The sequence below is a fragment of the Acomys russatus genome, chromosome 31, assembly GCF_903995435.1.
Source record: "Acomys russatus chromosome 31, mAcoRus1.1, whole genome shotgun sequence".
NCBI classification, from domain to species: domain Eukaryota; kingdom Metazoa; phylum Chordata; class Mammalia; order Rodentia; family Muridae; genus Acomys; species Acomys russatus.
In genome coordinates, this window is record NC_067167.1 from 11,440,785 (window position 1) to 11,455,537 (window position 14,753).

The 14,753-nt window shown below is 43.0% G+C and overlaps 1 protein-coding gene across 1 annotated transcript in view; it reads left to right on the top strand.

The window, feature by feature from the left end:
- Washc3 (WASH complex subunit 3) overlaps window positions 1-14,507 on the top strand; it is a 43,975-nt gene extending 29,468 nt beyond the window's left edge. The window contains exons 6-7 of the mRNA XM_051172650.1: window positions 3,799-3,863; window positions 14,337-14,507. Of these exons, the coding sequence (XP_051028607.1) occupies window positions 3,799-3,863; window positions 14,337-14,421 (150 nt within the window). The 3' untranslated portion in view covers window positions 14,422-14,507. The remainder of the gene's footprint in view (window positions 1-3,798; window positions 3,864-14,336) is intronic.
- The last annotated feature ends 246 nt before the right edge of the window (window positions 14,508-14,753 follow it).

Sequence of the window (14,753 nt, forward strand, 5' to 3'; positions counted from 1 at the left end):
AGCAAGAACGTAGCAGATGCCTGAGCTGGGCGGCCTCCCTGCAGACACTTCAGCAGGTCCTGTTGGAGCACATCCTCGGGACACGGGCCCAGTGAGTGGCTTTGTTTTCTGTCAAGCCGTGTGAGATTTCTCTTAAGATGTGATTAGAACCTTCTGCAGGACAGATTGTTGGAAACTGGTGTATTCCCCTTTGCCTGTGTCATCAGTACACGGAAGGGACAGAGGTTCACTGCGCTCTAGGTATTTCCGTGCTTTCCTTCTGAAACCAGTTCCAAAAAAGTAAGGTAAAAATATGGAGCTTCAAGTTCAGATGTCTGTTATTCTTTCAGTATAATCAGTTCTGTGAATGTGTTAAAATGGAAGTTTCTCTGATCCTACCAACATCTCTGGTTTTCACTTCCCCCCACCTCCCCTCCCTTTTGCCCCATATATACTTTTTGTGCTATATTTTAGAAGATTCTGGTGTTAGTGTTTTTTGCTTTTTATTTTATTTGGATTTTTTTGGGGGGGTAACCTCATTTTTCTTCTCTTCTGCTTTCTGGGTTTGTAATTTATTTTTGTAACCTTTCCAGTGATGTCCTGTGGCTTATGCTAACATATGATAAATAAATCACACAGTTGTGTTTGTAGAAAGACCTTCTGACATCAAATCATACTTAATAGAAGCTGAGAGGTTGTCTGATTCTTGTTGTTTTTAGGAAATATGGCATGAACTCTGTTCTTTCCCCCCTTTTATCCTTAGAATATCAGTGCTTTGGGAAAATAAAATGTTCTATCTAAACTTCTTTCAGTCAACTAGATTCCATACCACCCACCCTCACATCCCCCAACTCTAACTCATACGGTTTTATTTTTTAGCCCCCCTGCCCCCAATTAGTACTGGGAGCATGTGCACAGGTAGAGGGCAGCTACTGGAGCACGGGTGGAGGGCAGCCACTGGAGCACAGGTGGAGGCCAGCCACTGGAGCACGGGTGGAGGACAGCCACTGGAGCACGGGTGGAGGACAGCCACTGGAGCACGGGTGGAGGACAGCCACTGGAGCACGGTAGCCTGACAGGGGAGCTGAGAGCTCAAATGTGCCGCACTGGTCGTGTTCAGAATACACTGTTCTGAATCAGTTCCCCTAGCCCCTGGCACCCAGTCTTTCCACCCTCTCTTCCAGGATGGTCCCTAACCCTTTGCAGGAGAGGATGTGATCAATTTCCCATAAATAAATAAATGTTTTCCCACTAACTGCCCTGTGGAGCTGAGCACTCAACAGGTGCTCACGCTCTGTGCTTATGCTCCGACGGGTTGTCATTCTATTAACCACCATTCACTGCAAAAAGAAGCCTCTGTGATAGGGTGGAGGCCTGTAAGTTTCAGGAACTAGACTTCCAAAGTGTGGCTTGTCTTAACTCCTTGATGACTCTACTGCAGATGGTGGTCTGCTTGTGTTGGATGGGCTTTTTAGTACTTGAGTTGTCTTGTCCCTAACCTTCTAAATTGGCAAAGGACTGGAGTTTTGTCTTCCATTTTCTTTGTCTTTCGGACCTATTACAATCCACTTCTCAGAACACAGACGCTAACTCTACCTGATGGAAAATAGTTATTCCAGGGGAACTGCTTTGGAAAGGATTCTGGCTTGCAGTTATACATGTCCATCTAATATTGAGGGGGGGTGTGTAATGCAGGTATATAAATCAAACATTTACTGATAATAAATCTTGAAAAAATATTTTAAAACAATTCATTGCATATATATGTAATTTTCTACATCTTAAAGAAAATTTTACATACTAATGAGATGGATATGATCATTTATCTTAACATGAACAGTTAAAATTTGGTTGACTGTTGATACTTTAAGAGTATCAATTTTTTTCAGAGAAGATTCATATTTTAATTTTCTAGTCAATGACAAGAACACCACTTCACATAAACACATAGTGAAAAGAACAGCAAAAATAAACAAAACTGTTTAAAAGTATCTCAGAAATTTTTGGTAAGTCTGTTTTAACCACAAACCAAAATTCTCTGAACATTGTGTGTGTGTGTGTGTGTGTGTGTGTGTGTGTGTGTGTGTGTGTGTGTGTGTAGGTGAGGGTGTCTGATTCTTTAGAGCTAGAAGTAGGGAGAGTTGGTGTGGGTGTCTCTGCAAGCACCGTGGCCAGCAGGGAAATGATCCATGTGAGATTAGAAGGAAATCCTGCTCAGCACAGCTCGGTGGCTGCTGTTGCTTCAGACTTATAGAATCAGTATATTTAAGTACAGTACAAATTGGAAAAAGGTTTCCTGGCGGAACACAATCCCATGTACACAAGGAGGCATAATAGATCAAAGCTCTTCTCATGTCACTTCTTCCATGAAGGGGGCTCTATAGACAGGCTACGTGTGTTATCCTAAGGGCCTCAGGGAGGAGCTGGCATGGTCTCAGTCAGAGAGACAGTGCAGGGGTCATCTGGGCTACTAGCCACCTCTGTTCCAGGTTGTGGGAGCTTGGGGAGCCCCTGGCAATACAGATAGCACAAGGGTCACCTGGGCTATTGGCAGCCTCCATCCCCAGACTTACATCGAAGAGACAACCCTGCTTAACACTCCTGGTTTCCTAATGCTCAGCCCTGAGCACAAGCACCTCATTGCTCCTAACAGCTTGTGAGCTGCCGGACACAGCTGCTGGGAACCAAGCTCTGAACCTCTGAAGAGCTGCCAGAGCGCCTAACCATTGACCCATCTCTCCCACCCAAGTTATTCTTTTAATGAGACTCAAACAGCAATTCTTACCTTCAAACATTTTAACACACTGCAACCGAAATTACACTAATTTGACATTTATGTGCTGAGGAACAACAGTGGAAAAATATGACAAAAATTTGTATTCAATAATTATAGCATTGTTTCTGTAAGAGCAAAAATCTTTATATGTTAAACAGGCACTGCAGTTCATAGCATACAGTAGTCCTGAACCCAAGCACAGTGTCTCAGGTAGCATCCTACTGTCATGCAGCAGGACTGTCTACACAGGGCAAAGTACACATGCTGTGTGGAGGGCCAGGGCTTCAGTGTAGCCACGTGCTACAACACTGGCGAGGGCTGACCAAAACACCTGAGACTCACTGTGTATTTTATTTTGAATTAATTTTGGAGAGTACTACTATCAGAAACCGTTTACTGGTGTCAAAGGCTTTGTGACATCCACATTCGGCAACATGAAGGTGTGGAGTTGGTTTACTCATCAAGTGAGTTCTTGTTTTCCAATGCATTTGTGGTCCTTTCTGATACACCCCTTTCTTACTGCTTTGGTATTCTTAACCTGACTTCAGTTGTCAGTATTTTCCAGTTTACTCCTTGCTTCGTGTTTGCAGTGTTGTTGGGAAGGTGTACAGATATATTGTTTGGATTCTGCATCCCTAAGGTGTCTATATGAAATCAGGGTGTTTGCTTATTGTGTGAACATTTACACTTACATATGTCATGTTTTGAAAAGCTCTACCATCTTTTTTTTTTTTTTAATTGAAAAGCGTAGTCAACTATTCATTCTGTCTGTTTACCAAACTCCTCATCTTCTGAGCTCTCCATGCTCTCCGTCCTCTGGTGAGCATGCAGTCCACTCGTCCTGCGCAGCCTCAGCAGCGACAAGATAGTCCACGTGACTTGGTCTGGGTTATGTGGACGGTGCCTTGCACATCATCCACAGACACAAAGGGACAGCTGCTTTACACAGTGAGGCCTCCGTGACTCCTCCTTGTTTGTTCAGGGAAGTAATGACGAAGGCCTTCTTATAGCTGCATCATTATGATTTTTTGTCTTCTGCCTAGGGTGTTCCAGTGATGGCGATCAGAAACAAAATGATATCAGAAGGGCTGGATCCGGGGCTTCTTGAGTAAGTAATATTTCTAATAAAATCACATGGATAAGATAGTAAGTCTGTTGATTAGAACAAAAACATACTTGAAGGTCTCTAGTGTTTCCTATACAATGTTTTATGGTTGGAAATATCATCATCATAAATCATGTCCCTGCTATATTTAAAAGAAAAGAAAAAGAAATGTCCTAGGCTACTAAAAGCAGCCGTTGAACACTTCAGGAGATGAAATTCAGCGATGAATCTGGCCAGATTTGGGTGGTTGGGCATATGGCGGGGGAGGTTGTTGGGGTTTTTTCCCCTGTGTTGGTTTTTCTTTGGGGGGTGATGTGATAAGATATTATCTACCTGTTTTTTTTTTTTTTTCCTTAAGGCTATCGTACATAAGAAATGTGTTCTACCATGAGCTAGATTAAGCAAGACTAAGGAGTAACTAGGATAAATAGAATCCTGGGTGCACATTAATGCTTATTCTGAAATAGATGCCACGTATGTGTATTGTAAAATGTTTTTTAGAAGTGCTGAGAAATCACGGCTCAGAACTTTGATCATAGCTCATGTCATCTGAGCCAGCCTTGCTATGTAGTTCATCTCAGTAGAGTACATATCTTCATGGGTTCTTCACAGCTCTCCTGCTTTACAAGTTTCCAGATGCTCACAAAGTCTTTCTAGCTGGAGCTTTCGCTCACCCCTGTGTCACTCGGGCTTTCAGACTGTGCTAGCAGTAAACTTTGGAACTGTTCTTGGCTCCAGCACTTAAGGAAAAGGTGTGCATCTTGGAAATGGAGTACCATAAAAGTGATCTTCTCATATTTTATCTTCAAAAATGCGAAATTTAAGAATGTCGTTAAAGCTGCCAACAATGGATTTTCCAACGTGTATGTTCATTGGTGTGTCTCCAAATGGCAGGAGTGACTACCATATCATGGCTTGGTGACCTGAGCAAAAGCATATCTGGAATGTTTAATATGTATTCTGGAAATTGTTTCTGACATTTTAAAAATAGATGAATTGTGGCATCTTTTTAAAATAAGAATTGAACATTTGGATTTAATCTGTTTTGGTACTCTGTGTATGTTCCCCATCAATTGGGACTCCTTTTGCTTCTGAATATATAGAATAGGCCTTAAATCATAACAAAGATAAAAATGACCTTTAAATGATGACATTTCACTCTGGAGAAACAGGAGAGCCGCTGTCCTGTAAGCACCTACACTCGCTCTGTGTCCAGTCTTTGGCTTCCTGCTGGTTTCCTTTCATGTCCCTCCCAAACGAACTATGATGCATGGCACCTTCACTGAAGCAGCTGTTCACACAGCAACATGCAGATCATCTTCGTTTCTTCCCTCCCTCCTCCCTACCCCTGCGACGTCAGTCACTATGATTTTCCTCGTTTTTAATGTCCCTTACACATGGTGGCATGCCTTTATACTTACTGCTGTTAGTTCTGGGTCTCATTTCTCCTGAATTACTACAGTAGCACTTGATTGCTCTTGTTTTCTCTTTCAAGCCAAGTGCATTTGTTTGTAACTTCATTCTTGCCTTCAACATATGGCGGCGTCTAACTGTTACATGTAAATGCTTTTCCCACTGTGCCCTGGGTCATTTCTCAAGCTCCTGATCCTTCTGCAGTGTCTGCTTTGTGCAGCTATTGCAGGTGACCTGCGTTTCATTGACTAGATCATCTTCCTGTTCCCTCTGGCCTTTCTTCTATTGTTGTCTTGACTCTCCTTGGAACTCCTTTCCCCTATCTTAGGGCCTAGGTAACTCCTTACTCTTCAAGAGCGTTAGGTGTTATCACCTAAGAGATCTGTAAGTAGCGATCTAGGGGAGAAACCCATACACACCCAGTGTGCTCTTATGTTACCCTTAGCAAATGTGGGTCTATGTCATTGTCTATAAATGTTGAGCAACATTCATCTGTGATGAGATGGGTGCCAAGTTGTAGGGTAAGATTCCAGTAATGGTTAGCGTGGCCTTACAGAAAAGCCATTCCGTAAGTAACCACAGCCTTGAGGCTGACTTCTGACCTATTACTTCATAGGTACATGCCGATGGCCACCAGGGGCCCTGATTGGAGTGGACTGACTCTTAACCAATTGCCACTGCAAACTTTTCCATCTCCGCTTAGCTTAATATAAGTGGAACAGCTACCATGTTCACAGAGGACGTTGGTGCTGTGGAGTTGGGGTCACACAAGTTAGAGACCATCACCTGAGAAGTTTGACGTAGTATGCAAGAAGGAAGTGTGCCATCCAAGGAGAGGGCAGTTTTGTTTAAAATCTTAGGTACAAAATAAGTCTCATTTAAGAACTTTCAGTAAAGAGCACCCTGATTCTATTTTCTTTACAAGGATAAGCATATACTTTCTGTTTTTATTAGCATCAGTGACAACAAACTCATATAACTGTGAAAGAACTAGTCTAGATCTGTCTGTCCTGAGCAGACAGCCACACTGAAGTGGAGGAGAAGTAAATGCATTTAGTAAACATATGGTTGGACTCATTGCTGGACATCAAAAGTTGGAAGGTAGAAGCACACTGTTCTAAAGCAAAGTTTGTATGATAAAGATCAGCAGTTTTACTAGACGTTATGTCTGTCCTCAAATTTGAAATATTCGACAAAGATGTTTGATAATTACTGAACATGTATTTGTTTGATACTTCTAATTATTTTAATTAGATACTTTATTATTTTTTTAATCCTCAGCTTCCCAAAATTAGTTTTGGTTCTACTGACATAAAAAAGACATGAGAAAGTCACTGTCATACTTATTAAGAGTTTGAGGGTAAAACTGAAACTTTTTGTTAATATTTATTCAGAGATTAAACTGCCTTAGTATTGTATCCAGAAATACAGAATGAGTAAATTGTGCTTTTAAACTTATTTCAATCAGTGCCTGGATTTTCTTACCAAGAAACAAAAGTTTCACTCCTTTGTGTCTCTGAACCGACATTAGTATTGCACAGGAATGACTGTGTTTGTGTCTCTGGGATGGCAGATTGGACTTTGATCCTGCGCATCTTAGGAGCAAGCGCCCTCAGGCTCGGTTAGAGACAGTCAGCATGCGGCAGTTGGAATTGGAGTCTGCCCCGCCTCTTTCTATCTCTGTAAGCATGGGTCCATCAGTCAAATGGGAAATAGATTCAGCTCCTCAGTAAGGATGTAGGTGCTCAGGAGAGCTCTGGACAGTAGCGAGTGTTTAATGGTGCTGGCTGTGATTTCTGAGTGTTTTAATGAGGATTATGTAGCAAACTCTACACAGTCCTGAGGTTCCCTGTAGCATCCTGTTTTCAACAGGTGTATTTCATACACAGAATATCATCATTTAAAACTATACTCTATTTTCTCAAGCTGAAAATCTCTGCTTCCAAATATGTAGCAAAGAATAGACATTTTATTTTTCCCCCATGTTGGGGATCAGATCTGGTGCTGAGAAAGCTAGTCAGGCACTGTCCACCTAGGCCCCATCCATATGTCCTGGCTAGTTTCGTGTCAGTTCAGCACAAGGTAGAGTCATCCTAAAGGGGAGAGCCTCAACTAAGAAAATACTTCTGAAAGATCTGGCTGTAGGCAAGCCTGTAAGACATTTACTTAATTAGTGAGGGAGGGCCCAGCCCATTATGGGTGGTGCCATCTCTGGGCAGGTGCTCCTGGGATCTATAAGAAAGCAGGCTGTGCAAGCCAGGGGAAGCAAGCCGGTAAGCAGCACCCCTCCATGGCCTCTGCACCAGCTCCCGCCTCCAGGTTCCTGCCCTGTTTGAGTTCCTGTCCTGGCTTCCTCCTATGATGGACTACAATATGGAAGTGTAAGCCATAGAACCCCTTTCCTCCCCAACTTGCTTTTTAGTCATGGTGTTTCATCACAGCAACAGAAACCCTAGCTAAGCCACCATCCTAGGAGTAGACTTCTGGAACCAAGATTCCTCTGGCCACACTCTTAATCTAGAGGGGAGGGCACAGTGTGCTTCCTATGGATTTGGACCAGGAGACATGTTGCTGTGTTGCTGTGTTGGCCTTGAACAGAGCTGGCTCAGCGGACGTTTGCCCTGAGACAGCCATCTCACCGACACTTACATTCTCCTCACAGACAGCGTAAAAGTGGCCACTGGACCCGCCTCATCACTGAGCCAAAGGGACGACACTAGAAAATGGGAAACTTTTATAAATGTGGCAGAATTCCCAAAGAAATCACACATTTATTGACGTCCTTGTTGGCTCCCTGCTATCCAGCCACACACTGAGTTTAAACTGATTGAAAATAGATCTCAGCTCCACAACTGGACAATTCCAAAAAATAGGTGGGGTTTATTTGGTCTAGATTTTCACTCATTCAATATTTTTTAGTAGGCAGTTCTTTACTACTAACTAGCAGCTACCGGCTGCAATGTACAGGACATTTGTGCTGGGAAATGAACCCAGAGACTCAAAAATCATAAGCACACACTACACCACTGAGCTACACTGTCATCCCATCCTTGTCTGATTTTTTTAAACTTTTATAATTTTGAGAATTAAATGCATAAGTGCTGATTTTTTTATTATTTCCATGCGTCCCTCTGCCCTTCAACTCCTTTTGTATCTACCAACTCTCTCTCAAATTTATGGCCTCTTCTGTAATTGATATATATGTACATATGTAAATGTATATATACCGCATATGTATATGTGTACACACAAACACACACACGTGTGCGCGCGCACGCCCACCCATATATATCCATCCTACGTAGCTCACTGAGTATTACTCACATGTCCGTGTTCTTAGGCTGCCCACACAGGACTGGATGACCCTGTGCCCCTCCCACAGCCATCACTGATTGCCTTAGCTGCTCACCTAGAGGTGAGGCCTGGAGGTTTGTATTTAGTTAGTGCTGCCTCTGACTAAACCAGAACCTTAGTGTTAGCTCTTCCCTCAAGAGTGCCTGTCGCTATAACATAGAGCTCTGACAGACCACTAGATGACAGCAGTATCATGTGACATTATAACATTGAAAACCCATAGGAAGTCATTTGAGTAAATATGGTGCCATCTCTCTACCACCTGCTGCTCAGCCGTAGTTATTCTAACAATATTTTGGTATATAGTTTTCATTAAATTCAACTGCTTTAGGTGTAAAGAAAATAAAAGTAATCCCAAATTATCCATATAAATATTTTCCCAAAGAATGTTTATTTGACTGTTATATTCTTTAAGTGGCTATACTTTTTTTATTAATTTATTCTTGTTAGGTGGCTATACTTTTAAACAAACATATTTAAAAAGTTAATTTTTCATTTAATGAAAAAATATTACATCAACAATATATGTGTTTTAAAACTCTCCGTGAAGCCAGGCGTGGTGGTGCATGCCTTTAGTCCTAGTACTTGGCACTTGGCAGCCCTTTGAAAGTACAGAAGAGGCTGGATAGGAAAAAGAGCCGGCATCAAAGGGAGGAAAGCTGGAGGGACCACCAAACCTGGCTGTAGTTTATACTACAGAGCCTTAATAATGCCATAGAGACCAATGGGACAGAGTGGAGGACTCAGATAGAAACCCGAATAGTGGCAGCCACCTGATTGCAACAAAGATGACAAAAATACACATTAGAAAAAAGACAGCTTCAAAAAATGGTGACAACAAAGTGGACAGCCACATGTGAAACAATGAAAGTCTGCTCCCTCCCCCCTTTGTCTCTCTGTCTCTCTGTCTCTGTCTCTCTCTCTCCCTTTCTCCTTCCTCCCTCCTCATGTATAAACATCAATTCCAATGGATCAAAGGCCTTAATGTAAGACCTGGAGTTCTGAAACCCTTAGGGGGAAATGTGGGGAAATCACTCTAAGATACAGGCACAGACAGGAGCTTTCTGAATAAGACAGACACACTTGGGAAACAATGCCAACAACTGAGAAGTGGGAGCCGATGACTAGACAGGTCTGTGGGCAAAGGAGCTGGTTTGCCCAGGGAGCACACAGCCTGTAGAGTGGCAGAAGGCCTGAGATCTATGGTGTGCACAGAACTAAAAACAGAACAAAACCTGAATTACGAACAGCTGCCTGTAACTCCAGCTCCAGCAGGCCTGCCACCCTCCTCTGGCCTCTGCACTTGCGGACAAGCACAAACCACATTCAGACCTAAATGGATACTCTTAATTAAATAGGGACCTCTGTCTCTCTTTAAAAGGTAAACATGTTTTCTCTTGGCTTGATTCCTGGATTATATATAGGTGCATGTAGTCATAAATGTATGTATGTCAGGAAAGCAGAAGCAAGACTGTCCAGGGAACAAAGGGGGCACATTGGAGTAGGGTGGGAGAAAAAAGTATAGGGTGAGTGTGCTCAACGTAGAATTTATACTTGTATGAAGTGTCCTTTTGTAACATAGTACATGTACCAGGAATATGCTTAAAGAAGTTTCCTAAGGTGCACAGTTACCATATGCCACTGAAATGTGTGTTCGTGGAAAAACGTGGACACAAATACTCAGAGTAACGTTGTTTGTATAACACAGTAGTAAAACAACCTGGATGTCCTTGATTTGGTGATGGATAAGCAAAATGTGGTGTTATATTCAGTAGACGAATATCCGCCAGGAAATGAGCGGTGCGCTGTGATGCTGACGCATGGATGGCCACTGTTGGAACCATGCCGGCTGAAAGAGCCCAGGCACAACGAACGGCCATTGTGTGATCGTGTTTACATGAGATGGCCAGAACAGGCAGATCCTTAGGAGAAGAAGCTCATTGTTCATTTCCCAGGAGGGAGGGGTAAAGAGAAATGTGTAGAGGCTTCTGTTCCCTGTCATAAAAGTAGAATTGAGTCATGGTGGTGGTGCCCAGCCTCATGCATCTACCAAAGCCCTTCACAGGCACTTAAGATGGTGAGTTCTCTAGTATCCAAACTGTTTGTCAGTTCTAAAGGAAATGAGAACTTAGGAGTCTCAGGAGACACCATTTCAACGGAAACCTAACACCGGAGGGTTGCCTCCTACCCTTCTGCTGAGCCTGCCACAGGTCCTAATGTCTGTTGTTTGCCGCAGTAACCTAGCACAGTGGCCACCCAAAGTCCTGCGATCCCAAGTGCACGGTGCTACAGCGTTCCCGTTTCATTGCCTACCCAGAGTGCGCTCATTTCACCTGTCTCCACCACTTCCTGTTTCTGGAGAAACCCTTCTGCTAGCTGAAAACTCTCCACGGGTGTTCTCACCTCTTTTAAGTCCGCTCTGAACTAAGCCAGTTTTACCAACAGGTGCGATCACACTCTGTAACAATTTGTTTGCATTTCTGTCTCCCCAGTAATAAACTAGCTGCTTTAGGGCAAGATCCCAGTGGTGGTCATGTTAGCTGTAGGAACGTAGCCCCTAGCAAATAGTAGGTGTGTGGTGTAGGTGTGTGATGGTGAGATCACGTAATACAGGTGACATTCATCAGTGTTTTCTGTGGGCAGGTTCCATTCAGTGCCTGAGAGTTATTGACGATGTCATCATGTCCATATGGACAGATACCTGGGCACAGTGATAAAGTAGTCGCTGCCATGTTGCTTAGCAAGGAAGTATCAAGGCTGGGCTTGGAACCGCCGGGCCCTAGATCTGTGCTCATAGCCACTGTGCAATGCAGCATTGTGTGGGTCTGTGAATGATGAACACGTAGGCTGATTCCATAACTTGGTTGTCGTCAGCAGTGTAGTAATAAACACGGATACGCAGCTATTGCTATCAAGAGCTGGTTCTGGTTCTTTTGGTAATATACTCAAAGGTGGTATGTATGACTCTTATGGAAGCCCTATTTTTTCAAGGGTTTTTTTTTTTTTTTTCTGAGACAGGGTTTCTCTGTGTAGCCCTGGCTGTCCTAATCTCTTTTTGTAGTCCAGGCTGGCCTCAAACTCAGAGACTCTCTGCCTGTGCCTTCCGAGTGCTGGGATGAAAGGCATGAGCCACCACCACCCAGCCTATTTTCCAGTTTTTGAGCAACTTCCATATTGATTTTCCTCATGATTAGACAGACATTCCTACCAGCAATAAGCTCACCCCACCCCACACCCCACACAATGGAATAAATGGACACAAATAGAAAAGGAAAACATCAAATTATCATCAGTTTGCAGATGATATGATCATGCAGTTTAAAGACCCCAAGGCCACCAGAAGTCCTCGAACTCTCAGCAAAATCTCAGGTTACGGTGAGCGTGTTAGGTACCAGGAGATGAGGAGAAAGGAAGTGCAGAGGACCTGCTGGTAGATCAAGGTTGTTTCCCACTCACTGACTCACTGAAAAAGAACAGCTAAGAAGTCAATCCTATTTATGACAGCCTCAAAACAAACAGAAAAATCAAACCTAGGTGTAAATTTTCCCAAAGATGTTAGTAACAATGGAAACTATAAGTCACCAGAGTCAAAAATTGTAGAAGATCCGAGATGGCAGAACAACCTCTCATGCTTGCGGCTCAGCAGAACTAATATTATTCAGATGGTCACATTGCACTTCACATTAGGTTTTGCTCCTTTCTAGACGTAACTATATTTACCCTTTTAATTTTTTTTAAAGTATTTTGTTTTGGACACAAGATCTTGCTGTGTAGGCCAAGATGACCCATAAACTCACAGCAATCCTTCTGTTGCAGCAAAGACTGAGATTGTAAGCATGTATCACCCTACTCAGCTAACCCTTTTCTTACGTAACATTCATTTTAGAGAAATGTACACATTGCTTTATTTGAGCTGACATAGATGCTAACGTAAAGTGGATGTAGTAGTGAAACAATTCCCTGTAGTAACTTTTTTTCCTTTAAAGTTAATGAAAATGGAAGGTGAGCATGCTTTAATGCCAGCCCTTGTGAGATGGAGGCAGGCAGGCATCGTTTGAGGCCAGCCTGGTCTACAGAGAGAATTCCAGAGCTGCATAGTGAGACCCTGCCTTGAAAATGGAGGTGTTAAAAATGAACCACACAGCAGAAAGGAACATAGCAGGAAGCACATGCCTGGCACTGCCTACTGCTGCCGATGAGCCTAGATTAGTATTTTAGGCAGATAGAGCGTCAACCAAACCTGAAACGCCACTTCAGACCTTTGAAACTTTTCTTTGTTGAGTCCATGTGACTGCCTCAAAGGCATCATCTAAAATTGTTTGGGCAGTAAGTTAGTTTATATCTGACAGGTCAGAGCAGTGCTGGCATTTTCTTTTATTTGGCAACAAACCAAATATATTAAAATCAATGGCCATATTTTAGCCATAATTTTTGGGAACTATAACTAACAAGCAGAGTAGGCATTGCCTCATTTTTGTGATAATTTTTATCAGTGAATCTCCTGAATCTTTAGTAAGAACCAAGGGGCCGTAATAAATACGGTAATTTCAGGTAGGAATGCCTAGCATCTCATTTTTCTCCCTTTTCTCTCTCGGCTTTCCCAGCTGGGTACTGTGCTTGCTTGTTCTGCTTTCTGGTAAAAGCGAACAGGGGCTAAGGAGGAGCGCGTCGGTGTTCGGTTGATGGTCTCCTGACACAAACACTACTGAGGTCCATTTAAAACAGTTACGTGTCTTGGGAGTGTGAGGGGATGGGTACATGTTTCTGGGTGTAGGTCCAGACACACACATGTGTTCTTGTCCTGTGGAGGCCAGAGGACAACCTTGTGTGCCATCTCTCAGGCGCCTTCTTCCACCTTTTATTTGAGACAAGGTCTCTTGCTGTCCTGAAACCTTACCAAGTAGGTTAGACAGACCAACCCGCCTGTCTCCACTTCCTATCCCACCAGCTCTGGATTACAAGCATGTGTCACCATTTCCGGTGGTTTGGGGAATGAAACCGAACTTCTCATCGTCACACTTGCAAGGCAAATGCTTTACCAACTGAGCCATCTGCCCAGCCTCTCCCAGTGGCTTTGAAAGGCCCTGTTGAGTTGTCATTTTGTTTAGTATAGCACACTCTGACAAAGCAGTCTGTGCTCCCTGTTGGACTGTCTTTGACATAGTAGTCTTTTTTAACCAACTCATACTTTTAAAATTCATTCTCTAGAGTAAAACCACAAACAACATCCCATAGGCATTAAGAACCTTCTTTGACCATGCACTCCTCCCCCCGCGAGATTTCCATACTGCCTGTGCTTCTCAGCCATTCCTGAACGCCTTTCTGCTTCTAAGTTTCCACTGCTTTCATTTTCTTTCCATTCCTACTTTCCCCTCTGTACCTTAGTGTGCAGTCAGGGATGCAGGACATGCCCGCCTGTTCAGATCACATCCCTGCCTATAGTTGGGTCTCCATGGTGATGAGATAAAGGAGCACACTGTGTAAGGGCTGGCGAGAGTGCTGTGGCCTCTGCAGAAATAGCACTTAATCCCCAGCCAGTGCGCAGGAGCCAGAGAGCAGCACACTGGGGTGTCCTGCTGGAGGTTCCTGGTAAGGTACACAGGCGTGGCAGATTTATTCCCAACAGTATTTCAAGATGAACCTAGCTTACAGTTTGTAAGTGCTTGCCTTCAGTTGGAAAAACCTTTAAATTTTTCCCTTCTTTTTCAGGAAGCCAGATGCTCCAGTGCCTAATGGTGAAAGTGAAAAAGCCATAGAAGAAAGTTCAGATAGTGAGTCTTCCTTCAGTGACTAAATTGGATGTGAAAAGATGTGTTTATGTTCTGTGGAGGCCTCAACTCGAGCTCTTGGTGAAAATTGTTAAATGGCCACATAACTACTCCATCCTTCCTCTGTTAAAAAAAAAATATATATATATATAAAGCATTTATAACCTTCCAACAGGGTTTGTTGACCAAATAAAATGCTCTGAAGTTAAAAATAGAGCAACATAAATTGCTTCAAGTGCTACAAGTACGAAGATAGACTCAGCAAACACTCTAAAATGGAGTTAGTTTGGGTTTACTGGTCAAAAGTCGACTTCACTTAAAAACAAGAGAATGTGACTAAGTAAATTATTCAATTTAG